Raw genomic sequence first — 22,348 nt, 5'->3', positions numbered from 1 at the left:
GGTCAGAAAATGGACTTGAAAGGTAGGAGTGCATAGAATCCTTTGAAGATTAGTTATGAGTTTACATGCAAGGCAGGCAGTGGTGGTACATGCCTTTAATCCTAGCACATGGGAGGCAGAGGCAGAAGGATCTCTGTGAGTTTGAAGCCAGCCTGGTCTACAAAGTTCCAGGATGGCTAGGGCTACACAGAGAAATCATCCGGTATTAAAAAGAAAACACGTTAATCTTAGTCTCACGTTTAATCTTTCAATGCCTTAGGGACTCTAATGCGCTTAGCTTCTCTATGGCTCAGTGTTACTCTGAACAATGCTTTCTCACATCCATTCCCCTCTCCAGTCTAGCCCCAGACCATGACACCCAGTAAACAGACAGAGACCTTGGGGATAAAGGTCTTTATTCAACAAAGTTATCTTACTCAGTAACAAAACAACAGGAGGTAACAATTCCCCCAAAGGTCTGGAACAGTATCTACCCCTGGCAGCAGGCAGTACAGCCTGCTAAAAGGTCAGCTGCAGTCCAGGATATCTAGTGGCCACTTAAAGATCATAGTTGGGGTTCTTCCGAAGAATAACAAAGCCTTCCAGAATGGGGGTAACAGGAAGAAACTCTTCAGTGGCCAACTCGGCCCGCTCCCCATGGGCCAACAACACTGGGGTTGTGTGTGTCTGGAACCCTGTGATCGTTTTAGGCTTCCCAGCCTGGCCCACCACATCCACTGCCTGTGGAATGAAAAGATTGAAATAAAGATTCCAGAAAGGAGAAAAGCAATATCCCCGGTCCCTAATCACCGCCCACACGAATTTGGGAAATAGGATTGTATCTACATTGTCCAAGTTCTGTGGTATACCCTGAGCCCTCCTGTTTAAACTACCCAATTCCTCACCTGACCCACACGGACAGAAACTGGCAATGGTCGCAACTCCTCATCAAATGTAACCAGCATTCGGGGCTGCATGGCAGCCACCAGCCCATATAATACATAGTGAGATTTGCCTAGAATGACTAAGGAAGGAAGCACAAAGAATAAAAGTTGTAGACAATGGGGTAAGCCTGGCCTGAACTTTAGGAATCTATCCCAGCCCTCACCCACTAACCTATTAACTAAGACCACACTTTGTTCCATGTACACCCTACAAGGAACCCAAGATATCTCTACCATTCTTTGCTCACATTCTTAGAACCTGAAAATCACTTTTCTTAGTGGCTTAGGATTTAATCTTGAAAATTTTTGAGCTAGATCAAAAGGTCTCATGAGGCCTCCCACAAGCCCAATGAACCTAGAAAAGATTAACTTGGGGTCTTGATCCTAAATTGCCAAGGTGGCCATGGTAGGGCAGATCCAGGTTCAATGTGCACCATGCACTCCTGACAGGAACTCACTGTTTCGAACATCCAGGAAAGAAACAAGCACAGTGAGCAATCCTGCCACAGCTACTTGACTCATGAGCTGCCGATCACTGTGGTAGGGGCAGAGGGTAAGTGTGCCCTTCCCTAAATGTGTCAGGCCCTGCAAAAAAAAAAATAATAATAATAATGTTCTTTTGAAATGTATACACTTTACCCTTGTTCATTCAAATGCTGATTTCTCTCCCCCACTCTCTGATTTCAATCCAGACATTGCATTGTGATATTTATTCTAAGCATCACCTGTCTCAACTTTGTGTAAACATGGCAAAATAAAGCAACTAGCCACAATGCTTAGCAAGGGAAAGGAAGCAGGAAGAGAAGGAGGAGCCAGAGGACAGGAAGGTAGGAGGTGGAGGAGGAGAGAAGGACGAAGGCAGAGCTAGGAGAGCAGAGCTGGAGGACAGATCTTGGAATGCTGTGGAGAATGAACCAGACCTAAGATTTTACAAAAAGCAAGTATAACAGGTAAAATCTAAATGTCAGGAAACTATGAGGGCTTGGGGGTTTAAGAGGGAGTAACTATTGCCCAGCATTATGTTCTAGATTAACTAAATAAATCCAGTCTCTGTGTGGTGATTTGGGTATACAGCTGTTAAGGATTAACAGCAAGTGTTTAAACCAATAGCAAATATTAATCGTCAAATACAACATCATAGCTAAAAAGACAGCTTCCCTCTCAGGCAAACAAAAATCCCACAACCCATTCACATCTTCTCTCCCAGGTTCTCCCACATCACCACAGACACTGCTGCTACCACACCTGAAAGAGGTGTCTCCTATTCTTTACCTGTGCCAAGCGCACCATGAAGAGGTTATTGGGGTCCTTAGCATGATATTGGGCTAACTGGCGCAACATTGCAGCCAAACGGGCATTATTGGTACCTAGAAACAGGAAATGTTACAGAAGCTTAGAAAAAGAGCCTTGAAACTTCTAGTCTGTTCAAGACCTTTTTCCAGCACTTACCACTGCCCACCATGCCCATGGCAAAGATGGAATTATAGGAAACTTCTGGATCAGCATCATGGGAGAATTTGCTTAAAGTATCCAGGATGTTGAGTCGTGGATTTGAAACGGAGATTAGTGCCAGCGCTAAAGGCACAGCCCGACGGAGGGTAGGCTCCCCATATCTCAGCTGTTGATAAAAAATAAACAAAACAGCATGGGAGGAGGTCGAACAAGCCTAGGGCTGAGACAGTTGAGGTCAAACTGCCTGCTGTGGAAGCATGGGAACCTGAGGGTAAATCCCCAGAGGTCACAGAAACCAGAAGAGTAGAGCAGACATGTGCAGTCCCAGTGCTCCTCAGAGACTGTGGTGGCTTGAAAAGAAATGACCCACATTGGCTCATACATTTGAATGCTTGGTAATTAGGGAGCGGTATTGTATTACTTGACAGAAATTAGGAGGTGTGGCCTTGTGGGAGGAAGTGTGTCACTGGGGTCAGGCTTTGGAGTTTCTGAAGCCCACAACAGGCCCCATATCTCTCTGCCTGCAGATCTGGATGCAAAACTCTCTAACTACTCTCTAGCGTAGCGATTCTCAACTTTTGGGTCATGACCCCTTTCGGAGGAGGTTAAACAACCCTTTCACAGTGGTCCCCTAAGACCACTGGAAAAAATAACTTGCAGTTATAACTATATTAAAGGATCAAAGCATTAGGAAGGTTGAGAATCAGTGTTCTAGCACCATGTCTGCCTGCATGCCACCATACTTCCTGCCATGACAATAAAAATGTAAGCCAGCGCCAATTAAATATTTTCCTTTATAAAAGTTGCTGTGGTCATGGTTTCTCTTTATAGCAATAGAATGATAGAATGCTAACTAAAACAGAAACCCTTCTCAGAGAAGGGAGAAGGTGAAGACTGATACCTTTAAGCATTTACACACATGTATGTGTGGCAAATCAAGTTCAATGACAGGAATAGGCTAATGGGTTAAATGGGACTTGATTCTCCACCAAGGAACTCTAGGCCACCAAAATTAGAACTAGCCAGGGCTCGTAGCGTGTAGCGTGCTGGTGAGTCACTTCCATGTATGCCTGAGACCGTGGATTTAATTCCCAGCACCAGACACACAGACGCCTTACATATTCTAGTCTACTCTGCGCTACTCACCAAGTGACCAAAGGTCCGCAATGCCATCTCTGCACCGATCTCTTCCCCCATAGCAATAAGCGCAATTCCCAGGACAGCTACTCCCTGCAATGCAAGAAGCACAAGAAGACAGTGAGCGCCAGGAACAAAAACCAAGTACTCAAGGCTCATCTAAGCAGCACTCTTCTGTCCTTCATGGACAAAACTCAGTCCTACTATTCTGATGTATGGTGGTCCCTGGGGGAGGGAGCTAAAGTCTGTTGTGCCTCTCGTATCTATGCTATCGCTTCTCAGAGTGCCCGCTGGCCCACACCTGATGCGCTCCCATATCAGCAGGAGCTTCCTTCTTGTCCTTGTCCTTCTTTTCCTTCTTGTCTTTGTCTTCTTCCTTTTCCTTGGAGTCGAAGTGCTCACTGCAGATGTGGAGGAGCTGCTGAACCTTCAGCACATTCCCAGAGCCTGCAGTGGGGCAGTGAGAGTGAGGAGAGAACACAAGAAAGCATCAAACCAGCTTACTTTGTAAACACAAGAAGCCTTAAAAAATCTGAAGAGCAGACTGAAAGCCAAAGGAGAAAGAACCTAAGAAGAAAAAAAACAAGAGAGAAGTGGGGTTGCTGGGAAACAGTAAGGCACAGACCTGCATAGGCACAAACATCCACTAAGGTGTTGGCAAAACTGCGGAATGGCTCTGACACAACCTCCAATGCAGCCAGGATCGCCTCAATAGCTTCACCCTTCCCTAAAGGAGATTCAAAGGGTCAAAGGATAATTGCTTGTATCCAGCTCAATCAGATACATAAACTCTGCAATTGTTGTGTCCAGTTCTGTCAGCCTTTTGATAAAGCACTGTCTCACCCAGGTGATTGAGGCCTAGGCCAAGAGGAAGCCAACGAGCGTAGGTGTCCTTGAGCTCAGTCTCAGATTTCTCCATGATGGTCTGAAGGATGGTGGATGTGACATCGCCATTGCAGGATCCCACCGCTATCATTCCACAAGCTAGAGCTGTCACACCTGCTACCTGGAAAAATAAAGTCAGCATTAGACACAGCAAAATTTTCTTTTCTTGCCTTTGAGACAGGAACTCACTATGTAGACTAGCCTAGCCTAGAAGTCAGAGATCTGCCTGCCTTTGCCTCTGTGTGCTGGATTCAGGGTATGTGCCATTATATCCAACCACAGTAAAGTTACTCTTCCTAATGGGTAACTGATTTCTGTAAAATCAGCGAATACTTATGTATGTTGGGCCCTGTGCCAACCCATTTGCATATTCTTTCAAAGTTTTACTACACTTACTTATTTAGCATTAGCATGTGTATACACACAGCACATGTGAGAGATCAGAGGATGATTTGCAAGAGTCAGTCATAAGGCTTAACTGCAACCTCAACCGCCCTAGCTTTGCTACTGCTAAACACTTATGTGTTATGTGTTTAGAACTTAGAACTCCATAAAGCAGGTGATGGGAAAATGAAGTGTAAAGAGATTGAGTTACTTGTTCAGTATCTTCTGCTTGTAAGTAGAAGTAGCAAGATTTAAATTTGGATCTTGTTACTTTAAAATCTCTGCTTTTGGCAATCATACAATATTTATCACTAAAATGACTCTGCATCAGCAAGAAAAGTGAAGGTTAGCTAATGACTAAAACTGAGAATTGCTGCTTGGCTTCTATCTACAATGTCCCCTAACCCACGTGTAAGATGGCCTGGACCGCTTAAGATGGCGGCACTCTTGGGAAGTGGTGGAAACTAAGGGGTGGAGCTCCTTAGGAAGCCTTTGAGAACATCGGAGGAGTTGCCTTGAAGGGGGCAGTGGGGAAAAAATTAAAGTGGGAAAGGAGAAGAGATTGATGGGATCCTGGCTCCTCCCCACTTTGCTTCCTTGCTTGCTGCTAAAGTGAAGAGTTTTGCTCCACCACCTGCTTCCCGTAAGTATGTGCTGCTTTTTATAGTGACAGGAGCTGGTCAGCACGGTCATCAACCCTCAGCAACACTGGGTTTCTCCTCCTTTATCTAACTGGTCAGAAGTTTCAAGGCTAGAGCTCAGCACAATACAACTTGAAGTTCTAATCTGTCTCTCTCCCTTTTTTCGGGGTAGTGATGGTAGCGTGAGAGTAACAGGGTGCTTGATAAAGGATCTTCTTTGGTAGCCTAGCTGGAACTCAGGGACATCTTCCTGCCTCAGTCCCCAAACACTGAGATTACAGACATAAGCCATCATACATACATAGCTTGAAATTGCAGTTCTAAGAGATTTTATTGGGTGTCCCACAACCCCAACTACCACTCCTACCTTTTCTACTAGACAAAAATGACTCACCTCCATGCTGGACTTAGAATCTCCCATCACAGGTAGCAGCAGTGTTAGAACATCTTCCCGATTAGAGCCAGCGTAGGCCAAGCCTAGCCTACAAAGTCAGGAGATAAAGTCCCCAACATGTACACAGACCAACAGCAAGAAAGAACAAACCAGAACTGCTCAACATATTCACCAAAAGCCAGATTACTCAATGGCACAGGACAGTCTTTGGCAGTATTGTCTCTAGTTCATAAACTAAGCACTAACAAAAAAAAGTCTCAGGAAAATAAAAACTTAAATAAGCACATGCCTTTGATCCCAGCACTTGGGAGACAGAGGCAGGCAGATCTCTGAGTTCAAGGCCAACCTGGCCTACAGACTGAGTTATAGAATACTCAGGGCTACACAGAGAAACTATCTCAAAAAACCAAAACCAACCAACCAACCAACCAAGGAAAGAGCAGCAAGAACCCTTACCCAAAGATGGAACCAAGTCTCATGGTATTGCTGTTATGGAGAACATAATCTGAAAGCAGCGCCAGGGCAGGGTCACACTCATTCCGGACCCCAGAGTTGACGATACCACAGGCAAGGAGAGCTCCTGACTGCAAAGAGCAAGCAGACTCTACTGAGGATGTCCACCCTCTCATCTACAAAGTGCGGTATTGGCCTCTCTGTGGTGCCTGCCTTACCTGGAGTGAAAAAACTGGGCATGTCTCATGGAGGGTTTGAATGAGAACGATCCCACAAGACCATATATCAGAATTCTTGGTCCATACTTGGTGGAATTGTTCTGATAGGATTAGGAGGTGTAGCCTTATTGGAAGAGACATGTCACTGGGGGTGGACTTTTGAGGTTTCAAAAGCTAACACCAGGCCCAGTCTCTGATTCTACTTGCAAATAAGATGGGAGTTTGAGAACCCCAGCACCATGCCTGCCTGCTGTCATGTTCCCCACCATAATGGACTATTATGAAACTGTAAACAAGCCCCCAACTAAATACCTTGGTCATGGAGCCTCTTCACAGCAAGAGAAAGTAACTAAGAGACCACATCAATGAAAAAGAGGCACTAGAACTTGAGAAGAAAAAGTCCCAAATGAATAAGCTTTGCCCAGACTAACCTTGATGTAGTCCTCAGAGGAGTACAGGTACTTGTCGATCTGAGTGAGGCCACCATCCACATCCCACAGCAGAATCATGCCAAGGGATGCAGCAGCACTTAACATCCCTGTGACAAGGAAGATTATCAGCTTTGGAAGGCCTTCCCCAGAGAAACTTACGAAGGCTCCTCTAAAAACTGTACTGTGGATCCTTCTTAGACAACATCTGACTTTATGACAAAGAGAAAATTATACCATGGTCCTTGTTCTTGTACAGCCATTTGTTGCCATCATCAGTTAGCAGTTTATCTTGACCAAAGGCTGCATTCACGAAGCCATTCACAAAAGAGGAGGCTAGGTTCATTCGAGCAGAATCCACCTGAGAGCCACTGCCTCCAAACCCTGTACAAGAGAAGGAGAGGCAGTTAGGTATCGAAGGGGATTCAGTGTGGTAGGCAGCTCTAATTATTATCATTGTTTGGTTGGTTTGGTTTTTGAAGACAGGGTTTCTCCGTGTAGCTCTGGCTGTCCTAGAACTTGCTCTGTAGGCCAGGCTGGCCTTGAACTCAGAGATCCACCTGCCTCTGCCTCTCCCAAGTAATGGTATCAAAGGTGTGTGCTACCACCACCCCAGTCAGTCTCTGATTTTTAAGTTAGACTCTTAGTCTATGTCTCTAAGAGTATGACCAGGACACAAAGTTCATGGGAATTTGAAGTTCTTTGGAAGTGCATTATTCCCAATACAATAGGAACAATTAACAGTCCCTCCAATCCCCACACAGAGGCACTCACTGTTATTCTCTAGATGGGTTTTGTAGATGTCATCAGGCACCTTGGGCTCCATGATGTCCAGCTGAAGAGAAGCCAGAGGGTCACAATTACTTCCCCAGTACTCCCCTAGCTGTGCCACTGAATACTATCCCGCTGAAAAGCAACTTTCACCAGAAACTCTATTGAAAGGTATGAGTCAGGGAGGGAGAATGACAGGTAGAATTTCAACCAAAACCCTTTATGGCAAGAGCAGAGGATCTCACCTCCCGAGCTAAGGCCAAGAAGTTGCTATTGAGTTGTACATTGGACATGATTTCTGTAAGGTCTTCATACTCCTCCACATCTTCACTCAGCTCCAGGAATACTCCATGCCGACCCAGCATGAATGCCATCTGCTTCTGGACCACCCTGTGGGGGAAAGCCATTATACCTGCTCACTCTCAGCCACTATGGGACAGAAAAGCTTCCGTGATTTAGAAACTGCCAAACCTCTGCTTTTCACAAAAGCGCATGCACAGACCTATCCCCTCCTTTGCTAGTCTCTCTACATACACGTCCTTGCAGGAGGTGAAGATGTCTTCCACCAGCTCCATGTCATTGAGCATCAATGCCAATCTCAGAGCCTCAGGGAAACGGCTGAACTTTCGGAACACACCCAAAGCACAGCGCAGCAGGGCAGAGTTCTCAGGTTCTGGTACATAATTCACACAACTAGAGGCAAAGGTAGTAAAATTTCAGAAAGTACAATTCATTTATCTTGTTTAAATCCTTTACCCAAATATATACTAAATGCCTAATATATACAAGGCAATATATGTTCCAGGATAACCAAGGAAACAAGAAGTTTCTGTCTTTAAGAGGTGACCCTACAATCCCCTGGGAGAAAAGGCCTGAATGAGACTAGTGCTGATGGAAGCAAGCATGCTACCCACCTCTACCATGCTCACTTACCTGGTGAGATAGAGGCAGACCTTTGAGTATGCATTCTCATCAATGTCCTTTTCCAGCATATCTACCTGCTCAATCTCCATGAGCAGGTCGCAAGCCTCGTGCTCTGCGTTGTGAGCCATGTTGTAAGGGACAATTTCCTTCACCAAGGTAAGCAATGGCTCCCGCTGTGCTTTCTCTGCGTCATCCAGCTCTTGCCATTCCTTAGCCACTTCTCCTGCCAGGTGTCTACAAACAAACATGATCATTAGGGAAGCAGTGCCTAGGAGTCAAGGAGTTCGGTGTCTGAGGAATTCAGTATACTGACAGTTTCCCAAACCAACAGAATAATGCCAAAGTCCCTTCACATTCCCAAAAAGAAACTGTCTTACCTGACATACTCATGACCCCAAGACGCCAATTTTTCCTGGGAGCCCACTAGCCGATACTTGAGGCATTCACGCTCACCGCTCATTGTCATGGCCAAAACAGAGATTATATCAGCAGCAAAACACTGTAAGAAAACCAGTCTTTTAAAGTCAAACTCAAGGAAAACAGATTGTGACATTACAGAATGAAGATGACTGTCAGCAAAATTCACCAATAAAATTCACAACATACTAGTCTCTATATTTAAAATTCCCATCTGCTAAGCTAGGCCTCATAAAAATCTAAAGTTGGTGTTGCTAGCTCCCTCTGAAGCTAACCTAACTGAAGAGTGCCAAACACTGGTGGAACCAAAGAAAAACAGAGGCTCCTGAGTTTTAATTTTAGGAGATAGTGGTTCTTATTACATTGCCTAGTTTGGCCTCAAGTTTCTAGACTCAAGATATCCTGAATGTACAGGATTAGAATTCACCACACCCAGCATAATTTTGTTTTGTTTTTCGAGAGAGGGTTTCTCTGTGTAGTCTTGCCTGTTCTTTAACTCAGAGATCTACCTGCCTTTGCCTCCCCGAGTACTAGGATTACAGGTGCCCAGCATAAATTTTAATTGCAATAATAAACTACTAAAAGGTCTCAATAAAAAAAGATCCATAATCTAGGAGTCTGGAGAACTGGCCCAAAAGTTACAAAAACATGCTGCTCTTACCAAGGACCTAAGTTCAGTTCCCAGCGCTCACACAGGGTTTCAGTCTAACCCTAGCTCCAGGAGATCTGTTCCCTGCTTTTAGCCTGCACAGACACTACATGCAGGTGGTGAGCATACACACAGCCAGGCAAGGAAAGCATTCATCTACCTAAAGCCAAGATCAATCTTTAATAAAAACTCCCATGATCTAGGAAAATCTCTGTAACTGCTGAATGATAGACCAGCGATACAGGAGATCAAGGAAAAAAGCAAGCCAATTAGAAGGCTACTCAAAATCCACTAAGAATTAAAGACTTCGGTTAGGGTTGAACCAACTGGGAAAATATGATTTCACTGTGCATTTTTAGAGATTAAAAAAAAAAAAGAAATGTACAGAAAGGACAGAAAGGGGGGCCATTAGATATAAGCTTCAGAGAGCCAGGCATGCTGGATTATGCCTGCAATCCCAGCACTCCAAATGCTGAGGCAGGAGGGAGCATGCATAAATTCAGGCCCAGTCTAGGCTACACAGTGAGTCTGAGGCCAGCCTGGGCTACAGCGTGAGACTCTGTCTCAAAAACAAAACAATACATATACAAGTGACAGAGGCTAGAGACAGGGCTCAACTCTTAGGAACATTTCCTGCATGATCATAAGGATCAGAGTTCAAATCCCAGCACCAATTAACATGCCAGGCTTCCTAAAACCACCTATAAACACCCAGGGACTCTAGGCATGCACTGGTGTGACATCTATGTGTGCACTTGGGTGCGCACACACATACACATTCTAGCACACACAAACAAAATAAAAATGTTTAATTAAGTTGGAAATATCACAATAAGAAAACCTCAAGGTCTAATGAAGTAGAAACTTCTCTAAGGAGCCAAGGAGCACTGAGGGGCTATTCTGATTAGGACCAACTTTTTGACTAGGTCAGGTATACTAGGCTTTCAGTGACTTACTATGGTTCTTGTTTTCTAGTTAAAAAAAAATAATTCAGGCTGGGGGAGGTGGCACACACCCATAATCCCAGCACTCGTGGGAGCAGAGGCAGGTGAATCACTATAAGTTTGAGGTCAGCCTGGTCTAAAAAGTGAGTCCAGGACAGCCAAAGCTACACAGAGAAACCCTGTCTTGAAAAGAAACAAACAAACAAAAACTTTTTTCAACTGTCAGACCACCCACAATATTCTAAGTTACCTTATTCTCCCCAGGGGCCATGTTCTCATAGATTTCCTTCAGTTTGCCATAGTGTGGACGCAGAAATTTGAGAGGCTTGGGTACTGAAGTCATGGAAGTTGTAGAAGAACGAATTTGTCTTCTCAGTTCCTCCAGAGCTGGTCGGTACAGGGATGTATCCTTCTCCTGATCAAGGGATGTTAGTGCTCAGACCAAAAGGATTCCTCCACATCATAACCCAGACATATCTAACCAACGCTTTGCTCAAAGACATAAGTGGCTCCTATTCCATGATTCCTCAACTCCTGTAAATGACCCCATTTAAATATCCTTTGCAACTTGTTTCCCTCAAATTATCATAATACCAAATATGTAGTATCTAATTGTTGTCTCAAAACAAAACAGAGCCAACAAATGGGAAACATCCAAACACATTCCCCTTCAGGTCACATCTTGACTCACCCCGAGTCGTTCCACGAGCATCTCCAGTTCATCTTGAAGCTGCTTGTCCTCCTCAGACTGGAGGGTTAAGGGAAGAAGTTCATCAAAAGACGGACGGAACCGTCATCACATTCTCCTCCCATTCACCCCGGGACAGGTGGAGAATGCGAATGTCTCCTCGGGGGAGACCAGATGGGCAAGAGGAGGAGGTGGGATGGGAGGCAGCCTTGCTGGAAAGGCTGTCTACCTTCTGAGACAGGCAGGCTCTGCTTGAAAGCCATCCTAGAAAATGATGGCATCAAGACCCACGGCATGGCGGTACGGGCAGCGCGGAGTGAAGGGGAAGGGAGCAGAAACACAGGGTCTGCGCACTGCGTGTCTCCCGGGTGCGATGGGCCGTAGGGAGACCAGCCCCAGGCCTTCAAGCCAGCAGTGACTCAGCCCAAGGCCTCCTCCCCGAGCTCCCGAGGCCGCGCCTCACCAGCTCCTGTTCTTTGTCTTTGTCCCCGGCATCCCGCCGCTCCTTGCCGCTCGACTTCTCGTCTGCGCCGCCGGGGGCCGTCGCCGAGGGTGGTTGGGACTGCACCGGCGTCTTGTCTCGTCCACCCTCCTCCATCTCCGCTGCCACTGCCGGCCCGCTGCGCGCGCACCTGCTCGCACCGCCCCTTTTCCCAGACGGCCTCGCGCGTCGTCCTCCAGGCCGGAAACGCCCGGCAGATCCCGGGCCCTGACCTCTGAGGCAGGCCGGGAATTACAGTTCCGGGTCTCCAGCGCGGACGACCGGTTTGGGGCTAGGGTGTCTCAGCTGTGAGAATGCTCTGCTCCGGAGATGCCTAGTTCTTCTCTCCCGCGTCTTCACCGCAGCTAGAAACGCGGTGCGACGAGGAGGCCGTCCTGAAGACAGAACGTCCATATATTTTCATGCTTGCTTTAGCCCTCTGTAGGGAATTTCTACCAGTGTCTGTTTTTATGACTTCTATCACAAATATCACAATACATATATACATCCATCCATACATCATGCACACACACACATATAGTATATGTGGATACATGTACGTATGAGATCAGTCTATCACATACCAGTCAGTACATCAGAGATGAACAGTTTATCAAAAGGCTAGTATATGAAAAGTTGTTGGAATATATTTCAACTTCTTTTGTAGGTATAAGGAGTTTTGAAATAAAAACTTGGAAAGAGGGGGAACTCAAATTTCAGAAACATGATATTAAAACCATATTCTGCTATGTACCAGCTGTGTGGTTTGGGTATGCTACCTAACTCAGTCTGTTTTCTGCCTATATAAAGTACAAAAAGTTGTAAGAACACTTAAAGAATGAAATGAACCTATACTTAAAGGTGCCTAAGCCAGGCATAGTGGCCCACATTTTCATTCCCAATATTTGGGATTAAATTAGGAGGCAAAGGCAGGGACTTCTGTGTTCAAAGCTAGCTTTGTCTACATTGTGAATTCTAAGGCAGCCAGGCAGATGCTGTTGGAATTTTTAAAAGTGCCTAACAGTTACACCATTTGGGGTGACAATGCTCCCCTTAAGAAGAACTATAGACTACTTAACAAAAAAATCCCATTACCAGGCATAGGAAACCTTCCTTGGAGTTGTTGGTCGGGGGAATCCAGGAGATTCCTAAAACAACATGAGCTATTGCTGTTGCCTTGGGCTGCCTCCCAGAACTTGAAGGTAAGGCTTTATTACTGAGGACGCCACACATTTCACTTGGGGGAATTGAGTGGAACTGGCTTGGGAGCCTCCTCCCTGAGGTCCAGCTGTCATGGTGTCTGAAGGTGCTATGCGAGCTGCCCACGGAAAGAGCAATCCATAGTCCTACCCAGCGGTGAGGCTTATAAACTGCAGTGACCAGCTCAGGGTCGTATTCCCAAGGGTGCAGTAGTGGCACTTAGGTTTTGAGGGGCAACCAACAACCACCTAATTGGACTCGTTCAATAGGAGGGAATTCACGGCAAGTACTAGAAACCCAGCCAACTAGGATTGCCATTGGGGTACACAGTGAGACTGGGTCGCTATTTTTTGTGTATTTTTCTAAGACCAAGTGTTTTGTGGAAATTTTTACTGTTAACTTTAGAAATGACAGCAGATTTACATTCACTTTTATTACTGATACCCAGGTGGAAATTATAGTATGTCCCTTTCATTTATACTCTGATCATCCTAAGCATTTCACAATTCTAAATATTTTCCACCCCTCCAAGCTGACTGGCCTTTCCAAGTGGTTCTTCCATCTGTAAGGAATGTCCTTCCTTTCAACTGGTAAATTCCATCATCCTCTGAGTTCAGTACCACCTTCTAGGTTACTTTTTCCTTTCTTGCCTCTCAGGCAATGCATTTCTTTCCTGAGATCCTGCTGCACTTGACACATATCTCTCCCACCTTGTATTCTGAACTGCTGGAGGGCAAGGAACTGTATCTGATTAAACTTTGTGCCCCTCCTACCCAGTTAATGCCTGCTTTAAGGCAGGCCTTAACAAATACTTAACAGACAACTGAGTGGTTTTGCATTGATCTTTAGGTCTTTTTTTTTTTTTTTTTTTTAATAAGACATTGGGTTTCTCTCTGGAGCCCAGAGTTATGAGTTGAAAAACTGTCAGGATTGTCCACTGATGAATCATAATAGGCTCTTTGAAAGTGTTCTTATTTTTATGAAGTACTCTCTTGTAGCCTGATATTTCTAGAGTTTTACCAGGGGTAAAATCACATTTCTTGGCAGGCTTCCTTATTTTGAATGGGAATGAGTTACCCAATGGGATAGTGTAGATGGCCCAATATTGTTCATTTTCTCCTTGGCCTCAATACAACAGAATATGTAACAGAAGCATTATTCATTGAGTTGATAGGGCTATTAAGTTTAAGGTGACATATATTATCCGAGCTTCATCTTGACTTACTTTGGGTACCAAGTCCCTGTGGAGCGCTCACAAAGTAAAGCCTGCTTTTCTCTCTCTCTCTCTCTCTCTCTCTCTCTCTCTCTCTCTCTCTCTCTCTGATTCTGTTTTTCAAGACAGGATTTCTCTGTGTAGCGTTGTCTTGGACTCACTCTTGTACACCAGGTTGGCCTCAAACTCGGCAGAGATCCGCCTGCCTCTGCCTCCCAGAGTGCTGGGATTACAGGTGTGTGCCACCGAACCTGCCAGATACTGCCTGCTTGAGCACTGGTTCACTATAAGTTTTCTGCAGCTATCTGGTTGTACAGGTGTCTGGCCCAGGAGCCCAGTGTTGTTTGGAGAAATGCTTGTGGCTGGTGATGGTCCCACTCATCCTGAGGATTTGGCTGGAAGACAGATGTCTGCATTTGACTTAGATTAACAGCTGGTGATTAAGAGCACCTGAGTCTAAAATGTGTCTTTAGTACACTCTGTCTTATCTGGTATTGAAAGTCCTGGAATCTTTTCCCATTTTCCTCACTTATGACACAGAGACAGTGGTGTTGTAGGCATGCAAGATTATTATTATTATTATTTCATCATTGTGTGTGAGAGACAGGGCCTCATCTATTCAAGCTCGCCTCAAGTTCCTATCTGCAGCTGATCCTTCTGTATCCACATCATGCCCTGTGATTATGCAAATTAATGAATGTCAAATCAGATATCTTTGTGGAGACAGCTCTCTTCGTCCATCCAGATGTGGGTTCCAAGGCTCAAACTCAGGTTCACCACCAGGCCATCTCACTGGCCCCAATCAGGGGTTTCACCTTTTTTTTTTAGACAAGGTCTCACTAGGTAGCTGGACTAGCCATGAAATCACAAGAAACCACGTGCTTCTGCCTCTCCCAAGTGCTGGGATGACAGGTGTGTGATACCAAGCTTGGCCTGACCCAGGTCTAAAGATGGTCTCTGACATCAAGCATCGGGAAGGAAGAGCTATATACTGCCAAGCATCTCACATGGTCAGTATGCTCTAACCCTCTCAGTCTTGCCCACTGTTTCAACAGCCATGCTACAAACATCATTTATTAGTATCTCTTTGGGTTCTGAAATTTGTAGAGCCCATAAATTAATCTTTCCCCAGAATACAGATGAACCTAGGACCTCATTCATGCTAGGCAAGCGGTCTGCCACTGAGATATAGTCTTAGGCCTTTTGCATTATTCTGAGACAGTGTCTCACTAAGCTATTCATACTGGCCTCTAACATATGATTCTCCTGTCTCAGCCTCCCAAATAGAAGAGATTAAAGGCCTGTATCATTATGCCTGGGTTGAATTCCCTTTTCAAGGTATAGAAAGTCTCAGAAATTCTTATTTCCGCTTATTTTACAGACTACTGAAGAGGGATGCGTCCCACTTTTTTTCATACACTCGTGGGTGACAGAAGCTGGCACCAGAACTAGTTCTCTAGGCACCAAAGCTCTCCTCCCCCCGATAATACTGGCGTCTATGCTGTGGCTGAGCTTGGAGGTTCAAACCTAGCAGTGTGGCTCAGTGGTTCAAGACATCTTGTTCCTTTTGGAGTGTAACTGCCTTCCCTTGGTAAGCAGCTAGCACATGACTGGCCCCATATGGGGACAGTCTGGGCCACTGAAAAACTGGGGCAGAACACAGGTTGTGGGGTACATGTATGTGACATACCCAAGAGGACAAAGACACCAGAGACAATTACAACAAGCCCGCATTCTGTTCCTTGCAAACCTCACAAACTCACACCTACCTAGACCTACAAGAGCTTTCCTGTGATTGGACACTTTCGACTGTCATTCTCATTGTATAGATGAAGAGACTGAGGCTTATGGGAATGGGGGGAGGGTAGGTCATAATTATCAGAACCTCAGGTTCAAACCAGATTTCTTTGACTGCAGTGAAGTGGTTAGGGCTAGATCTGCATCACAGGAGCTGAGCACTGACAGAATACTGTGGCTGTGGGCACTGGATGAGCTTGTGAGGGTGAAAGTGAAATAGATGGGGCTGCAGAGATGGCTCAGTGGCTAAGAGCACTGGCTGCTCTTCCAAGAACCAGGGTTCAATTCCTAGCACCAACATGGCAGCTCACAACTGTCTGTAACTCCAGCTCCAGAGGATCCGACAGGTATATATGCAGGCTGATCACCAATGCACATAAAATAAAAATAAATGAATCTTTAAAAAGTGAAATAGTGGGGCTGGCGAGATGGCTCAGTGGTTAAGAGCACTGTCTGCTCTTCCAAAGGTCATGAGTTCAATTCCCAGCAACCACATGGTGGCTCACAACCATCTATAATGTGAACTGATTCCCTCTTCTGGCAGGTGTAAATGCAGATAGAACACTCATATAAATAAATAAATCTTAAAAAAAAAAAAAAGTGAAATAGCTGGAGTCGCCAAAGTAAAGAAACCATTTTATCCCCTGCATCTGAGACATAAATTACTGGTGGTCAACATATCATTCAAAAGTAAATTTAAAATTTTACTTTTTGGGCTGGAGAGATGGCTCAGAGGTTGGGAGCACTTGTTGCTCTCCCACAGGTCCTGAGTTCAATTCTCAGCAACCACATGGTGGCTCATGACCATCTATAATGTGATCACATGGCTCATGACCATCTATAATGTGATCACATGCAGGCAGAACACTGTATACATAGTAAATAATTTTTTTTTACTTTAAAAAAATTTAATTTTTCCTTTTTTTGGGTGTGATGATGCACACCTTTAATCCCAGGAGTTTGGAGGCAGAGGCGGGTAGATCTTTGAGTCCAAAACTAGCATGATCTACATAGTGAGTTCCAGGATAGCCAGGGCTATTTAGTGAGGCCCTATCTCAAAACCAAAACCAAATAAAAAACAATAACCAAGCTGACCTGACCTGCCTACTTCCTCAGATCAGTGACGGGCTGGCCACAGATGCAGGGGACAGCTGCAAACCCTTCTAGATGTGGAGAATGTACCATGACCCAACAGACCCAACTATCTCTCCACGTTTGTCTCTTTGGGCTTCAAATCTCAGTCCCCTGCTTCTGTGAGTAAGTCAGTATCTAAAGAATTACTAGTATATTGTAGTTGCACAAACACTGGTAGGATGAAAAGATGAGTAAGAAAAAAAGAGGACTGAAGGAAGAGACAGGTTGACTGATATGGTTCTATTTATTAGCAAAGGGTCCTATAAAGCCAAGACCACACCCTTCCCGCCCTCTTCCCTGCAAAAATAAACTCTTTCCTTTTCTCTACTAGATCTGCTTTTCTGTTTGGCCCCAGGGACAATCAGTCATCCCAAGACTCACACCCTGAAACAAAGGGAACCAGCACCCGCTATACATACACATTTCTCCTCTCACCCGAAAGAGCCCTTGGCCTTCCACTTGAGTTCAGTTGCTCTGTCCTTGAGGGGAACAGCAGTACTAGGAGGAGCACAAGGAATATAGGTGGGGGCAGCCTGTCTGTGGGGCTGAAGGGAGTTCATTCCCAGAGAGCATTGAGTATGCCTGGGGAGAGATAGGCATGCCCCAAGCACATCCTCTTAGCCCCAAACTGAGTAAGCTTGGTCCCAAAAGAGACAGAATCCTCTCTGTGGGAACTGACGCTTCTGCCTGGACTCCCTGCTGGGTGACACATGAAAGGATGTCACAGTGAATGGCGAGATCTCTGCTGGAGGCCACAGGCACCCCCAAAGCAGAGGCACAATGTGGCGGTTATGGTAGGGGACTAGATTCACGTCACCTGTGGTGTGAGAAGACAACCACACCAGCTGACCTCTACTTTCTCCTAACTTGGAAGCCCCAGTCCCTGGTCACAGTTGCCCATTTCTCTCCCAACCCAGGTCTACCACACCTCACACAGCTGCCCTGGGTTCATGGGGGAGCCGACAGGGCAGCCGAAGTGCCGAAGGAAGTCACGAGAGTTGGAGAGAGTGCCCAGCACTCGATAACGGGCAGGGCTGTGGGGGTCGGTCACCAGCCCCTCGTGAGAGCTCTCTGGTGTGCGGACCGAGCACCACACCTGCGGGCCAGGACAGACATGGGGACATATGGTGTCTAGTGTGGAGCTGAGCTAAGCCATAGCTTCAGCTACAGCAGAGCCATCTTGGTCATGACCACGGCTGCCCTGCTGATGAGTTCAGGAGGTATCAGGGCCACTGCAGGAGGCTTGTCCAGCTCCAGAGGAGGGGAGCATGCCTCCTCAGTCCCTCCAAGCCTCCAAGGAGCACCTGGACACTGGGTGACCCAGCATGGGCATGGCTGTGGGGAAAGGCTGAGCCTCTAAGACTGCTTGCTGTGGGGTCAACTACGTGTGGACGCCCTGCCTGGTTGCTAAGTCGGCTACTTGTTTTATTCCTGGGCAACCCTGAACACGTCATGTTGTATTGCCAAGCTATAGTTTCTTTCTCCACATTCTTTCATGGTAACAGGAAGGGATCGGTGCTTGTTCCCATCCATTCCACTCAAACCATCGGTCCTCCCCTTTCACATAAAACGCTCTTCAAATCTGCTCTCCCGGGCTCTGGACACAGAGCTTTCTCTCAATGCACTTCCCACATGACAGCCGTAGTCCCATTTCCCAGCACCTTTCCTGCATGACCCCCAACTTCTTCTAGTGGCATCCTTCCTTCGGAGGGAGTGGTTGGGAGGCACAGCCAGTTCTCCCAGGGGCCATACCTGAGCAAATCCCACAAAGAACAGCTGGTGGTTGGTGAGCCCCACGGCAGGCAGCTGCTGCTCCTCCCCATGGGTCCTCAGCCATGCTGTGTAGGCCTGGGGGAATGGGAAACAGCAGGTCCAGCAGCGCCTGTGCACTTCCCCAAGCACCCTTCTGCGTGGCCCAGGGCGGGGGGGGGGGGGGAACCTCGGCCACTCACCTTGTAAGCAGCCTTGAGGCCACCATTATCGGCGATGTTTTCCCCCAGGGTCTGGAGCCCATTGAGCCGCTCGCCGTTGACCTGGTACTGGTTGTACTGTTCTTCCATGCAGGCTGTATGACTCTGGAAGGCCGTCAGTGACTCGTTCTGCCACCAAGGACGCAGGTTTCCTTCTTTGTCATACTCACGCCCTAAGAAGAACGCATCTTTGCCCCCCACCGATAGGATAACTCACCCTCGGGGGGAACAAACATCCAACCATAGCCCAAAGATGCCAGGATCCCTAAGGCTTGTCCACAGTATCCCAAATCCCTGCAGTGGTCACTGGAAATTCTAGACTTGGCCCCTACCTTGGTCATCAAAGGCATGGGTCAACTCATGGCCCATCACCACGCCGATGCCACCAAAGTTCAAGGCCCTGGTGGATGAGGAATTCTGACTAAGGAGGAGCATTTCCTGATTCCCTCCCCAGCTCCTCTCCCAGTTTATCCACAGGGCAGGGCCCCAGCACATAGACCCTCCTGCCTCAGACACACTTCGGATGGTTGTGAGCATAGAAGGGGGCCTGCAAGATGCCAGCAGGGAAGACGATTTCATTCTTAGTTGGAAGGTAGTAAGCATTCACAGTCTGAGGCGTCATGCTCCACCTGGAGGGGAAAGGATGAGGCTGAGGCTCCCCCAGCCCAACAGCCCAGGGCCTGACCTGTCTGCCTCCTGTGGGGGCCTTCTACCACTCCTCGCCCCATCCCCCAAAGCCCTGGTCCACCCTCCAGCTGCCCCTGTCTGTCCTCCCATTCTCACTGGTCTCGGCTGGGAGGTTTGCGGAGCTGGTCAGCCATCACTTTAGCAGAGAAGTTGTACAGATTCAACATGTTTTGGAAAAAAGAATCTTCTGAGACTTCATACTGTGGGAACAGTGGAAGGGAGAAAGCAGGTGACAGCCTGTTGGAGAAGGTGAAGTCCCAGCAGGACCTGTCCAGGCAAGTCTCCGTTCCCCACATCCCTCTGTAGAATGGAAGTCAACGGCTAATTGACAGTATTTTATAGGTACTTAGACATCAAGTGCTGTTTCGGTTTTGTTGCTTTTTATCTTTTCTTAAAAATTTATCTATTTATTTTATGTATATGAGTGCTCTGTCTCAATGTATCCCTGCATGCCAGAAGAGAGTGTCAGATCTTATTATAGATGGTTGTGAGCCACCATGTGGTTGCTGGGAATTGAACTCAGGACCTCTGCAAGAGCAGACAGTGCTCTTAACAACTGAGCCATCTCTCCAGCCTACTTTTGTTTTGTTTTAAGACAAGAGTTTCATTGTATATTCCTAGCTAGCCTCCAACTTAATATGCATACAAGGCTGGCCTTGAACTCATATAAATCTACCAGCCTTTGCTTCCAGAGTGCTGGAATTACAAGTATGAGTGACCACACCCAGTTTTTTTTTTTTTTAACACACATTCTTTTGTTCTTACAAGGCTGTGAGTTGAGTACTTTTTATTTTTTGTTTGTTTTGTTTTGTTTTTTGAGACAAAGTTTCTCTTTGTATTCTTGGCTGAAACTCCCTCTGTAGACCAGGCAGCCCTGGAACTCAGAGATCTGTTTGCCTCTGCCTCTACCTCCCAAGTGCTGGAATTAAAGGTGTGCACCACCACCATCCTGCACCGCCCAGCAAAGTGAACACTATTAAAGTCCCATTTTACAGAGAAAACTGAGGCCCAAAGATGTCCTGTCCAAGCTTACACAGAAGTAGGAACGTGATCAACCCAGGCTGCACTCCGAATCCCCCCACTCATTAATGCTATATTTTTCTGTCATCTGGCCATTTCTGGCAGAGGACCCATACTCCAGCAACTTGATTACTTGTGTCTGCCGCCTCTCCTCAACACTCTAGCTTTAGTTACTGAGGCTAGGAACAAGGCCCCACGGCTCCGAAGGTTAATACTGTGAACAAAGACACTCACCCCCTCATAAACGTCATCCAGCTCTTTGGGCTCCAAGATGAAGTCAGGGAAACCAATCATGTCATAGATGGCATCTGCCTAAAGAGACCAGGTTACGAAGGGGTTCCCTCGCGGCTCCCAGGAAAACTGTATCGTCCATCACCACCTCAAGGTGGCGCCCCAAACACAGCCATGGCTCACTTTCTCCTTGGCTGCCAGCCGGGTCTTCTCATCCATCCAAACCAGTGTTCCCAGGGTCTCCTCAAAAGCGGAGCGGATTTCGCTGATCATCCCCTCGGCCTAGTGGGGCAGGGATCACAAGTCAGCCACCTGGGCACCTAGTGCCTCTCAGCTCCCTGTCTCCCCTCAGGGGCCACCCTGATCTTGACAGGAGTCATGGATTGTGAAGACTTCTTGAAGGCTCGCCATTCAGGGATGGTGAGACCACCAAAGGTGACAGTATTGTTATCATGGGGGGGTGGGTGGTTCTAAGTAATTAAATAAACATTTGGATTGGCAGTTAGGTAAATTATAACTTCATGTTCTACATTGATCTTCATCTGGTTATGAAGGGGATGAATGAACAGAACTTTTACAATTGAAAACTGAAGAAAACTAACCGTTTATATCACACAGCTATCTTTTAACAACCTGACTATTCCTAGTGTTTTTCCTGGCCCAGAAATTCGGACAAAATATGGAGCTGTGTTATGCAATGTGTATATATTTTTGCAATCTACTCTTGTTCTGCTTAAAAATGTATCACTAGGCCAGCTAGGGGAAGCAGAGGCAGAAAGGGCACCTCAAACCTGAGGCCAGCCTGGTCTACAATAGTAGCAGGCTAGCCTCAACTCCTGGTTGGGTTTCTTGCTTGTCGGTAACAAACTTGTCCGGCATGTTAAGGGTACCAGATGCAGTACTGGCACTACCAATGTCTTTTTTAATTTAAAAAATAAAGCTAGGCATACTTGTTTAATTAAAAAAATAAATTCACAGAGCATAGTGGTGCACGCCTGTAATCCCAGCACTCGAGGAGGCAGAGGCAGGCGGGTCTCTATGAGTTCAAGGCCAGTCTGGTCTACAGAGTGTCAGGACAGTCAAGGCTCCACAGAAAAACCTTGACTCAACAAAACAAAACAAAACAAACAACCACAAAAATAAATAAATAAGTTCTAGGCTTCAGAAGGCTGAGGCAAGTTCTAGCCTGGGATTCATAGTAAATTCCAGCCCAACTGAGCTGTTTTTAAAAATATGAGACTGTTAACTTTTTTAATAAATATATAAGTTATCTTCAATTTAAACGTGACACCCAACATAGCTGGGCA

General features: G+C 46.3%; 2 protein-coding genes across 6 annotated transcripts in view; both read right to left on the bottom strand.

Moving 5' to 3' along the window:
- Window positions 1-378: 378 nt before the first annotated feature.
- Psmd2 (proteasome 26S subunit ubiquitin receptor, non-ATPase 2) lies at window positions 379-11,972 on the bottom strand. Its single transcript, XM_021638530.2, has 21 exons — window positions 11,772-11,972; window positions 11,312-11,368; window positions 10,871-11,035; window positions 8,988-9,109; window positions 8,620-8,844; window positions 8,221-8,379; window positions 7,932-8,076; window positions 7,690-7,750; window positions 7,153-7,299; window positions 6,919-7,025; window positions 6,273-6,400; window positions 5,817-5,904; window positions 4,356-4,518; window positions 4,138-4,239; window positions 3,814-3,959; window positions 3,522-3,605; window positions 2,373-2,541; window positions 2,196-2,290; window positions 1,382-1,508; window positions 885-1,003; window positions 379-720 (listed from the first exon to the last, which is right to left on the bottom strand). Exons 1-21 carry the CDS (start codon window positions 11,904-11,906, stop codon window positions 538-540), a joined length of 2,727 nt encoding a protein of 908 aa, XP_021494205.1. The 5' UTR covers window positions 11,907-11,972; the 3' UTR covers window positions 379-537.
- Window positions 11,973-17,358: 5,386 nt separating this feature from the next.
- The window catches only part of Ece2 (endothelin converting enzyme 2), a 35,386-nt gene continuing 30,396 nt past the window's right edge, over window positions 17,359-22,348 (bottom strand). For 3 of the 5 annotated variants that reach the window (XM_060370084.1, XM_060370083.1, XM_060370082.1), the window contains exons 12-19: window positions 21,225-21,323; window positions 21,045-21,122; window positions 19,887-19,990; window positions 19,622-19,732; window positions 19,436-19,503; window positions 19,086-19,291; window positions 18,886-18,981; window positions 17,359-18,229 (exon numbers count right to left, since the gene is read on the bottom strand). In XM_060370084.1, the coding sequence (XP_060226067.1) occupies window positions 18,053-18,229; window positions 18,886-18,981; window positions 19,086-19,291; window positions 19,436-19,503; window positions 19,622-19,732; window positions 19,887-19,990; window positions 21,045-21,122; window positions 21,225-21,323 (939 nt within the window). In that variant the 3' untranslated portion in view covers window positions 17,359-18,052. The remainder of the gene's footprint in view (window positions 18,230-18,885; window positions 18,982-19,085; window positions 19,292-19,435; window positions 19,504-19,621; window positions 19,733-19,886; window positions 19,991-21,044; window positions 21,123-21,224; window positions 21,324-22,348) is intronic. The other 2 variants (XM_021638553.2, XM_021638549.2) reach the window with 1 other exon arrangement.

Source organism: Meriones unguiculatus, chromosome 17 (assembly GCF_030254825.1).
Source record: "Meriones unguiculatus strain TT.TT164.6M chromosome 17, Bangor_MerUng_6.1, whole genome shotgun sequence".
NCBI lineage: Eukaryota > Metazoa > Chordata > Mammalia > Rodentia > Muridae > Meriones > Meriones unguiculatus.
This window is presented reverse-complemented; position numbering and strand designations above follow the sequence as displayed.